The sequence below is a fragment of the Tupaia chinensis genome, unplaced genomic scaffold, assembly GCF_000334495.1.
Source record: "Tupaia chinensis unplaced genomic scaffold, TupChi_1.0 Scaffold141490_1, whole genome shotgun sequence".
Classification (NCBI taxonomy): Eukaryota; Metazoa; Chordata; class Mammalia; order Scandentia; family Tupaiidae; genus Tupaia; species Tupaia belangeri.
In genome coordinates this window covers 2,411,607-2,423,401 of record NW_006201352.1, presented here as the reverse complement: position 1 = coordinate 2,423,401, position 11,795 = coordinate 2,411,607, and the positions used below count along the sequence as shown (strand labels likewise).

Genomic DNA, 11,795 nt, shown 5'->3' with positions numbered 1-11,795 from the left:
ACAATCCCTTCTCCTTCATTCTCCTCTCAGGATCTTGGGCACGCACATACACGTGCCCAGCGTAAGTTTAAGCCACCAGGTCCGGGACTCAAACTGTGGTCGACTACATGGGAATCCAGCAACATAGCCATTACGAACAATTGCTGGTCCCCAAATACATTAGGCCTAATGTCTCATTGTTGTCTTGTACTCAGGTTTCACCAACTTGCTTTTAGTGTGAGGTCCATGGGCAATCATGTTCTCATAAATGTTTAATGATTAGTTGGTGGGGAGAGAGAGAGATAGAGCGCTCTGATTTATGGTATTTGCCAATTTCCATGGTGTAAGCACTCTCATCTTGGCTCATGTCAAGCCACTAATGTGATGATGAAAATTTAAGTCATGAGTCAGTAAGAGCAGACTACAACACCCCACTGCCACAGGCGTCTACTGCTGTTGGGCAATCTGGAGACCAAAGAGGAAAAAGTCTTCTTCTAAAAATAGCACTTGGTTGGGGACCTCAAGTCTCTAAGGGGATTCTCTTAGAGAACTCTATTAGAATACTTACCAGGGTCAGTTTCCAAAAATACTGAATTCGATCTTGTTTTTTCCTTAGCATATTAAAGAAGACATGTCTCCCTCTCAGAGAGAAAATGTTATTCTCTGGAAAAGGAAGTTGGCCACACCTGTCCCTGGAGCCCATTGGCGAACTGGCCCCTGTACCTATTGTAGGGGCAGAAACTATTGACATATTAACTACAGGAGAAAAGCTCTTTATATTCAGAAACCCAAAAGAGCCAGAGATCTCATTGCACATTCCTTCCAGAAAAAAGAAGAAGAATTTCCTGAATACCAAAAAGGCCACCAGGGCCATGGGCAAGGACTAGCCCAAGGGAAAACCCCACGGGAGCATCTGAAGACAGAAAGATTATTTTCTTCTGCCCACCTGTGTGTGTTTATAATGTACTTGCACTACATAAATTGCACATGCGTAAGACACAGGCACCCCTGACACACATTGATTTTCATGGACTCAGTTTAATTGGAATTTCCAGATAGCCCACTCTCTTCTGCATCAGAGAGATTTGAACACCTATTTCTTTAAATCTGCAGGAAATTCCTGCCCCCCCCCCGCCCTCCCCCCCCCCCTCCCCCCTTCATATCTCACCATCTGCTCATGTCAATTACAGGCTGTGTGTCAAAGGCAAAGTCCCCTGTTCTTATGGTTTACATTTGTTCCATATTCTATTTTATAAAGGAACCTCTTAAAAATAAATGTTTTGCACCAAGTTCTTTTGTTTTGGACCTTTTTAAAATTTTTTTTTCATTTCGTTTTCTTTTGTACGTTCAATCACATTATTATTTGGCTTACAAAATGGATATTTCAACAGGTGAATTTTTCTCCCTAGTACAGTTGATAAAACTACAAAGTATCTTCAACAGATAATACCACATTTCTTTGTGCCATTAATGCTTGCCTCCCTATTTTTCTTCTAAATGTCCTTCCTTAGACCCTCCTCTTGCACACACACTATATCTGGTAGTTACATCTACATACTGTGTTTCTATATCCTTTAGTCAATTAGTTTCAGTCATAGAGTGCGGACACTCGGTATGCATTAAGTGGAGACATACAGTGCCTTTAATTACTTCTTGTGTTTTGGCTTCCCACTGGGTGATAGATTTTCCCTCTGTCATTCCAGTTGCCAGAAAATATGCCTGCCACTGGGGTATACCTTTGCCAATTAAATCAGAGTTCTTTTTCCATTTTATAAGTTAGGGAACTCAGAGGCTTAAGAAGGTAATGTAAGCTTTACAAGATCATTAAGCTAATAAGTAACAAAATCAAGATTCACACCTTATGGCCCCAATCCTTTTGCTTTCTCCTGGCCTTGCCCAATGGACACAACAGCACTCACTGCTGGCTGAGAAATAAACCACGTAAGAGGGGACCTCAAAAAAAAAAAAACTAGAAAAATTATATTAAAGTACAAGTTTATTTTGGTACAAAAAATATTTGAAATCTGTGCATAGTTTGTTCATAATACACATTTTGCATGGAACTTTTTGCTGACCACTGGTATGAGTCCTTGCAATCTACAAAGTGCTTGTTTGTCCTGACACTTAATCCTCACAGTGGTGCCTGAGACTAGTGTCTCACTGAGGCCGGGTCATATAGTTGCATGAGCTTTTCTGAGAGCCAGGCAGAAAATACAATTGCAATGGTTTTTTCCTGAGGGTAGGAAGTGATTAGTAAGGGAATTCTGTCACCAATAAGGGGAAAGGAAGGGATCAAGATGAATTCTTGAAAGTTGTTGCTAGACCTTTCTAACTACGTTAACCCACTTCTTAATCATCACTGAGACTTCAGCAGGGTGGGTATCACTATTCCTATTTTATAGCTAAGGAAGCTGGGACTCAGAGAGTTTAAGTAATTTGCCTATAGTCACACAACGGATAGAAAAGGAATACCAGGTTCAAACCTGTATCTGCTTTGGGACAGCTAGTATCTGTAATTGAGCCATAAAATAAAGTGACTCCCTAGTATAATTACTCTTGGGAGTTCACCTAAATAGAGTAACCCTTAGGCCCAATGCTTACCTAATGAAAGTTAATAACCTTGCTGAGTTTTTGCAGATACTAAGCTATGGAGACAGGGCGGAGAAGGAAGCCACCAGTCTTCTTCTGCAGAAGCAGCCGAGAAGATTGTGTCAGTTTTAACTTTGCATTGCGAAGCCACACTCCTGTGCAGAGAACTGAACTGGTCATTCTGCCCTGCTTGCTGAGAATGAAATCTGCCCCTCAAGCAGTGACCACCTTCCTGATGCCATCAGGTCTCCTCTTGATCCTGTTGGAAGGCAATGACCATTATTTTTATCCAAAGACAATGAATAACCTGCCCTTTGCTTCTAGATGTACCCTCACACTGACCTCTTCCCCTATGTAAGCGCTATATCTTATCCAGTACATATGGAGTTGGTTAAGGATTCTGGTCTGTTCTCTTCCTGGTGCTCTCCTGACTGAAATAAATTCCTTTCCTTACTCACCAACTCTTGTCATTTTGTCAAGTGGCAAGAAGTATGGACTTGATTTCTGGTCCCCCGGAATGAGCATCAAGCATCCCTGCTAGTTCCGGCATCATTTCCAGTGGAAGCTTGAAGACCAAGTCTTATTTGCAATTTCCTATCAGCATGTGGGTTGTACAGTGAACACGGACCTCTGCCTGGTGGTGTACTTCTTCCGGAGGTGGCTGTGTACCCTCATAATGAGCTACCAGTTGGCTGCATTGAAACATTAGCAGGTACGCACAAGTGAATAGTGCAGATGCAGGAGAGACAAATCACGGGGCTGGTATTTCATCAGGAAGTCGGGTGGGCAGAACAGTGATTTTCAGAAACAAGGGCAGGAATGAGATGCAACTGGTTCTGTAAAGGTTTGGTGTAGGGACTGCTGAATCTATGACCTTCTCTACCTCTTGAAGGTGAACATTACTTTTCTGATCATTTCCTGCTTCTACTAGTGCTTTGCTAGAATTATGCATGGCTGAAAGTGGATTGCATACAAGGATCTCAAAATATAACTCAAAATTATAGGCCAACGGCTGATTTAAGAGGCTATTTAGCAACAACAGGAGGTGCCCAAGCTGTTCAAAATCCTGTGTTTGAACCTAATCATAACTCCCTATGTTAATAGAGAGGGAAAGACTAACCACTGATTTACCTTTTATAAACTTATTGCATGAAAAACACCAAGGTATATTGGGGAAAGCCTGTCTTCCTGAAATTAGGTGTGAAGGAGTTCAGGAAATGCCACCTCAAAATATGCTGTTTTGATATGTCAAGTACTTTGAACAGAGAGCACATGAAGAACAGCCTGTGTCAGCAAAGGCTTTCTCTGAGCCCCCCTCCCCCCTTATCTGCCTAAAGGCTATCCTACAAATTGAACTCAAGTGTCATGAATCCCCTCCAGGGAAATCTCATCAACCAGAGAGGATTAACTGGATTATAGAAGAGGAGACTGGAGGTTGAGACCACACCAACGACCTCTTCTGAGGACTGCTCCAAGACAACTTTTATTACCTGAGAGACCTCTTACCTGTGCAGAGAAAAAAATCTTTATTCACCATACACTCCTCCCCTTACCTTTCTATAACGTGTGCTGCTAATGATCTGAAGAGACCCTGAATTCATGAATAACTTAGGGCTAATAGCTTCCTGAGGTTTCTTCCCCTCTGGCAAACTTACTGCCCCTTCCTGGATCTATGGGGTAACCTGAAACTTTGAATAGGCTAAACTTCCTGCTTCTCAGCCACCTCCATTTTAGGGCAGGTTCTGAGCCCCTTCCCCATTCCTAACATCCCGAGACCCGCCCATCTCCAATTCCCCCATAAAAGAACATGTCCAACCCCCAGTCAGGGCTGGAGATTCAGAGTGTTAACTCCTCTGTTTCTGCCAGTGTAATAAAGAGTTCTCCTGTCTCTCCTGAGTACCATTTCTGTTCCTCAGCATCTGCTTTTCTGTAACATTTGGTTCGTTGGCTAGGAAATGGAATCAGACTGGCCCTTTGAGTCACTGATCCCAGAGTGTTTCCTCCCGGGATGGGCAATACGGTGTGGAGAGATAGGCGTGCCCCTCTCTCCCTGTCTCATTTGACAGGATCCCTCAGCTGGGCTGCCTGCCCCAAAGCCAAGCATTCCTGGATTATTGAACTTCGATTGGAAAGAACAACCAACTCCTGGACCCTGATGCATCAACCTTGTTCAGCTCTCGTAATCTGGTAAGTCCCTGAGGCCAAGTAGAGGCCAAGTTAGACTTACTCAAATAGAGTAAAGGGGGAGGAGACCTGATAACTCTCCTTCAGTCACAAGACTGGCAGCTAGGGTTCATCTGGTAATTGGTTGGTGTAAGGAGGGAATGTGTAACCTCTGAATGAATGTGAGTGTTTGTGATGAGCGAATGTGTTTGTGGCTCCACGGCTTCTCACCACAGAGAATGATTGGGTCCGTGGTTGCATTTCTGTGGTAGTTCCAAAAAGGCTAAGTGGCAAAATTGACACTGGGGAGCACTGTTCCCCTCTATGCATTCAATCCAGAGGAGGGCTTATTTCTAATTGCTTATTGCCAAGGAACTACACAAAGCCCATGAGGGACACAGCCAGACAGACCCCTGGTTGGTCCCCTATGTCTGTTGTAACACTGTTCATGGGAGGAGGGACACAGAAGCCAATGGGAGAGTTCTCCCTGTAGAAGTAGATAGGCAGAGTAACAATGTCAGGTCACTGATTCTGTCCTCAGAGGCTAGGACACAAGTTCCTCCCAACTGTGTTGAAAAAATCCTCCCAGAGCCCGTCATGATCCTCCTACAAAGACTTCCACTGCGGAGCGAAGCCTGCACATGCTGTCTAAGGAAGGAGAGGGCAGGCATCAATCTCTACCTAGACAACCTCCCCTCATCGACTAGCTTGACAGATTTTTGTGCCCTTGTCCTCCTCCATTCCACCTGCCACCCACCACAGAAATACCCCTCTTGATTGGAATACCGAGAGGATGCATCCCAGAGAGAGACCACTGTGGTCCTTCTGATTGCAGCCCTTGGCAGGGACCCTCCTGCAAACGTGAACAAACTTATCACCTGTGCTGCCTGGCCTCTTCAGCAGCATTCCCAGGAGTCTGCACTGTTTCTGAGCCTCTGGGCTAAGGCCCACCCCCAGGAGCCACTGTCACTCCCAAGTCTCCTCATCTAGCGCTTCCTCCAACCAGTGATTTCTCGAACCTTCTGGGAAGTGCAGGATTTTGATAACTGGAGAGGTCAGAGATATTTGAGATATGATGGGAAAATCTCCACCCAAGTCATCCACGCTCCAAAATCAGGAAGGCTTTTGCTGGGATGAATACCACCCAGCTCCTAGAGATTGCTAATAGTGTCTTCATGAACTGAGACTGAGAAGAGAAAGGAAGCAGATCAACAGATGAAGCAAAAGGCAACCAAGTTGGCCGCCACCCTCAGACAACTGGATGCCCCACCTGGTGCAAGAGGGGGGCCAAAACCCAGCCACCCCAGGCTTAGACCAACCCAGTTCACATACTGCAAAGAGGATGGACACTAGAAAGGTGAATGCCCCAAGCAGAAGACGAACTAAGGAAGAACAATCAGAAGCTCACTGGGAGCACCCAAGACTTTCCACTGAGAGCCCCCAAGAGACCTCCTACCCATGATGGAATCAGGCTAGGACCAACTGGACTCCATGATCATAGGCTCTCAGGAGCCCCTAGTCAACATCAAGGTAGAGGGCCAACTGCTAACATTTATGGTAGATACTGGCGCTGAACACTCTGTTGTAACCTAGCCTCTGGCTCCCCCATCAGGCCAAAAAGCTACTATCATGGGAGCCACTGGAAACACCAGGACCCAGCCCTTCTTACAGGCAAGAAGCTGTCAATTAGGGGGACACTTGGTTACCCATGAGTTCTTATACCTGCTTGATTGCCCAGTCCCATTGCTGGGAAGGGACCTATGGACTAAACTTAGAATGCAAATCAGCTTTGACTCATCAGGCTCAGCTGTTTTAACCATTAGTCCTGCCAAAATCCTAACTAACAATGCCCCAGGAGGAGGAATAGCTAATGTTTGCCCTCAAGGTACCCAGTGGAGATGATGAGGTACTTTCTTCACTTGTTAGAGACTTTTCTGCAGTGTGGGCTGAAGGGAACCTGCCAGGGATGGCAATTAACCATCCACCTGTAGGGGTCGAGTTGACACCTCTGACGCAGCCCGTGTGCCTTCGACTACCCGATAAGTCGAGATGCTAGGCTGACAATAAAAGAGCACATCGACTGGCTCAGGGAAAAACTAGAATACTGGTCAAATGTCATTCTCCCTGGAACAGTCCCTTTCTCCCTGTGAAGAAGGGAACCATGAGAGACTATCAGCCAGTCCAGGACTTATGAGCTGTGAATGCCACCACGGTGTCCTTACATCCCACCATACTCAATCCAAATACTTTGCTGAGTGCTTTCCTCAAGGAGTCTGAATGGTTCACTTGCCTGGATCTCAAGGACACTTTCTTTTGCCTGCAACTAGCAGCCTCAGTCAACTGATATTTGCCTTTGAATGGGAAGATCAGATACCACAAAGAAAATTCAGCTCTTATGAACTCGGGTTCCCCCAAGGGTTCAAGAATTCCCTGACTTTATTTGGAGAAGCACTTGCTATTGACTTGGAAAATTTTCCAAGCCAAGAGACTGGGTGCACTCTATTCCAATATGTCGATGACCTTCTGCTTGCTGGAGCAACCTGAGAAAATTACTGGAAGAGAATTCAAGAGCTGCTTCAGCTTCTGTCCCAGGCCAGGTACAAAGTCTCAATGAAGAATGCCCAAATCTGCCATATCCAGGTACGATTATTAGGATTCATTTTGACTAAAGGACACTGTGCTCTTGGGCACGAATGAAAGCAGGTGGTATGTGGATTGCCTCAGCCGACAATCCAGAAGCAACTATGTGAATTCCCAGTAGCAGGATTCTGTAGAATCTGGATCCCAGGTTTTGCTAAAAAGGCTAAGCCATGGTATGAACTATTAAAAGGCCCAGAAGAAGCCACCTTTGAATGGGGACCCCTCCAAAAGCAGACTTTCCAGGATCTTAAGTCAAGTCTCAGGAAAGCCCCAGCTTTGGAACTCCCAGATGTCACCCGAGAATTCAATCTGTTCATACATGAAAAAACTCAGAAAGCACTAAGAGTTATGACTCAACCCAGCCAGTAAGAAGGTAAACATTTACATGGGCTCCTGATATGCTTTTGCTACCCTACATGTTCATGCAGGATTGTATCAAGAGAGAGGACTCCTCTTGGCAGAAGGGAAGACAGTTAAAAACAAAGAGGAAATCTGCCAATTATTAGAAGCAGTCTGGGAGCCAAAGGAAGTGGCAATCATCCATTGTAGGGGACACCAGAGCCGGGAAGACTCCATCACCCTGGGAAACCAATTGGCAGACCAAACAGCCAAGGCTTCTGCCAACTGAATTCCTACTGCTGTAACCAACATGTTACCACTCGCAAGTCTCCCAAAAGCCTCCCCCGCTGTGGGAGGCTGCGCACCAGCGAGTCTGCCGAGGTTTCTCAGAGAGCAAACAATTGCCATGATTGGTTCCCTTCAAAAAACCTGACCTTCGAAACTTTGCTCTGATTGGCCACTTCACATAGCAAATCGGTGAGCTTAGAATCCCCTCATATTTGCATATCTGGGTACCTCATGATTGGTCCACAAAGCAACCAATCATAACCTAATTCCTGCCCCCCCGCCCCCGCCCCCGTTCATATCTCACCATCTGCTCATGTCAATTACAGGCTGTGTGTCAAAGGCAAAGTCCCCTGTTCTTATGGTTTACATTTGTTCCATATTCTATTTTATAAAGGAACCTCTTAAAAATAAATGTTTTGCACCAAGTTCTTTTGTTTTGGACCTTTTTAAAATTTTTTTTTCATTTCGTTTTCTTTTGTACGTTCAATCACATTATTATTTGGCTTACAAAATGGATATTTCAACAGGTGAATTTTTCTCCCTAGTACAGTTGATAAAACTACAAAGTATCTTCAACAGATAATACCACATTTCTTTGTGCCATTAATGCTTGCCTCCCTATTTTTCTTCTAAATGTCCTTCCTTAGACCCTCCTCTTGCACACACACTATATCTGGTAGTTACATCTACATACTGTGTTTCTATATCCTTTAGTCAATTAGTTTCAGTCATAGAGTGCGGACACTCGGTATGCATTAAGTGGAGACATACAGTGCCTTTAATTACTTCTTGTGTTTTGGCTTCCCACTGGGTGATAGATTTTCCCTCTGTCATTCCAGTTGCCAGAAAATATGCCTGCCACTGGGGTATACCTTTGCCAATTAAATCAGAGTTCTTTTTCCATTTTATAAGTTAGGGAACTCAGAGGCTTAAGAAGGTAATGTAAGCTTTACAAGATCATTAAGCTAATAAGTAACAAAATCAAGATTCACACCTTATGGCCCCAATCCTTTTGCTTTCTCCTGGCCTTGCCCAATGGACACAACAGCACTCACTGCTGGCTGAGAAATAAACCACGTAAGAGGGGACCTCAAAAAAAAAAAAACTAGAAAAATTATATTAAAGTACAAGTTTATTTTGGTACAAAAAATATTTGAAATCTGTGCATAGTTTGTTCATAATACACATTTTGCATGGAACTTTTTGCTGACCACTGGTATGAGTCCTTGCAATCTACAAAGTGCTTGTTTGTCCTGACACTTAATCCTCACAGTGGTGCCTGAGACTAGTGTCTCACTGAGGCCGGGTCATATAGTTGCATGAGCTTTTCTGAGAGCCAGGCAGAAAATACAATTGCAATGGTTTTTTCCTGAGGGTAGGAAGTGATTAGTAAGGGAATTCTGTCACCAATAAGGGGAAAGGAAGGGATCAAGATGAATTCTTGAAAGTTGTTGCTAGACCTTTCTAACTACGTTAACCCACTTCTTAATCATCACTGAGACTTCAGCAGGGTGGGTATCACTATTCCTATTTTATAGCTAAGGAAGCTGGGACTCAGAGAGTTTAAGTAATTTGCCTATAGTCACACAACGGATAGAAAAGGAATACCAGGTTCAAACCTGTATCTGCTTTGGGACAGCTAGTATCTGTAATTGAGCCATAAAATAAAGTGACTCCCTAGTATAATTACTCTTGGGAGTTCACCTAAATAGAGTAACCCTTAGGCCCAATGCTTACCTAATGAAAGTTAATAACCTTGCTGAGTTTTTGCAGATACTAAGCTATGGAGACAGGGCGGAGAAGGAAGCCACCAGTCTTCTTCTGCAGAAGCAGCCGAGAAGATTGTGTCAGTTTTAACTTTGCATTGCGAAGCCACACTCCTGTGCAGAGAACTGAACTGGTCATTCTGCCCTGCTTGCTGAGAATGAAATCTGCCCCTCAAGCAGTGACCACCTTCCTGATGCCATCAGGTCTCCTCTTGATCCTGTTGGAAGGCAATGACCATTATTTTTATCCAAAGACAATGAATAACCTGCCCTTTGCTTCTAGATGTACCCTCACACTGACCTCTTCCCCTATGTAAGCGCTATATCTTATCCAGTACATATGGAGTTGGTTAAGGATTCTGGTCTGTTCTCTTCCTGGTGCTCTCCTGACTGAAATAAATTCCTTTCCTTACTCACCAACTCTTGTCATTTTGTCAAGTGGCAAGAAGTATGGACTTGATTTCTGGTCCCCCGGAATGAGCATCAAGCATCCCTGCTAGTTCCGGCATCATTTCCAGTGGAAGCTTGAAGACCAAGTCTTATTTGCAATTTCCTATCAGCATGTGGGTTGTACAGTGAACACGGACCTCTGCCTGGTGGTGTACTTCTTCCGGAGGTGGCTGTGTACCCTCATAATGAGCTACCAGTTGGCTGCATTGAAACATTAGCAGGTACGCACAAGTGAATAGTGCAGATGCAGGAGAGACAAATCACGGGGCTGGTATTTCATCAGGAAGTCGGGTGGGCAGAACAGTGATTTTCAGAAACAAGGGCAGGAATGAGATGCAACTGGTTCTGTAAAGGTTTGGTGTAGGGACTGCTGAATCTATGACCTTCTCTACCTCTTGAAGGTGAACATTACTTTTCTGATCATTTCCTGCTTCTACTAGTGCTTTGCTAGAATTATGCATGGCTGAAAGTGGATTGCATACAAGGATCTCAAAATATAACTCAAAATTATAGGCCAACGGCTGATTTAAGAGGCTATTTAGCAACAACAGGAGGTGCCCAAGCTGTTCAAAATCCTGTGTTTGAACCTAATCATAACTCCCTATGTTAATAGAGAGGGAAAGACTAACCACTGATTTACCTTTTATAAACTTATTGCATGAAAAACACCAAGGTATATTGGGGAAAGCCTGTCTTCCTGAAATTAGGTGTGAAGGAGTTCAGGAAATGCCACCTCAAAATATGCTGTTTTGATATGTCAAGTACTTTGAACAGAGAGCACATGAAGAACAGCCTGTGTCAGCAAAGGCTTTCTCTGAGCCCCCCTCCCCCCTTATCTGCCTAAAGGCTATCCTACAAATTGAACTCAAGTGTCATGAATCCCCTCCAGGGAAATCTCATCAACCAGAGAGGATTAACTGGATTATAGAAGAGGAGACTGGAGGTTGAGACCACACCAACGACCTCTTCTGAGGACTGCTCCAAGACAACTTTTATTACCTGAGAGACCTCTTACCTGTGCAGAGAAAAAAATCTTTATTCACCATACACTCCTCCCCTTACCTTTCTATAACGTGTGCTGCTAATGATCTGAAGAGACCCTGAATTCATGAATAACTTAGGGCTAATAGCTTCCTGAGGTTTCTTCCCCTCTGGCAAACTTACTGCCCCTTCCTGGATCTATGGGGTAACCTGAAACTTTGAATAGGCTAAACTTCCTGCTTCTCAGCCACCTCCATTTTAGGGCAGGTTCTGAGCCCCTTCCCCATTCCTAACATCCCGAGACCCGCCCATCTCCAATTCCCCCATAAAAGAACATGTCCAACCCCCAGTCAGGGCTGGAGATTCAGAGTGTTAACTCCTCTGTTTCTGCCAGTGTAATAAAGAGTTCTCCTGTCTCTCCTGAGTACCATTTCTGTTCCTCAGCATCTGCTTTTCTGTAACATTTGGTTCGTTGGCTAGGAAATGGAATCAGACTGGCCCTTTGAGTCACTGATCCCAGAGTGTTTCCTCCCGGGATGGGCAATACGGTGTGGAGAGATAGGCGTGCCCCTCTCTCCCTGTCTCATTTGACAGGATCCC

At 44.5% G+C, this 11,795-nt stretch overlaps 1 protein-coding gene across 1 annotated transcript in view; it reads left to right on the top strand.

The window, feature by feature from the left end:
- Positions 1–1,259, top strand: part of EVC2 (EvC ciliary complex subunit 2) — a 209,103-nt gene extending 207,844 nt beyond the window's left edge. The window contains exon 22 of the mRNA XM_006163194.3: positions 596–1,259. Within this exon, the coding sequence (XP_006163256.1) occupies positions 596–866 (271 nt within the window). The 3' untranslated portion in view covers positions 867–1,259. The remainder of the gene's footprint in view (positions 1–595) is intronic.
- The last annotated feature ends 10,536 nt before the right edge of the window (positions 1,260–11,795 follow it).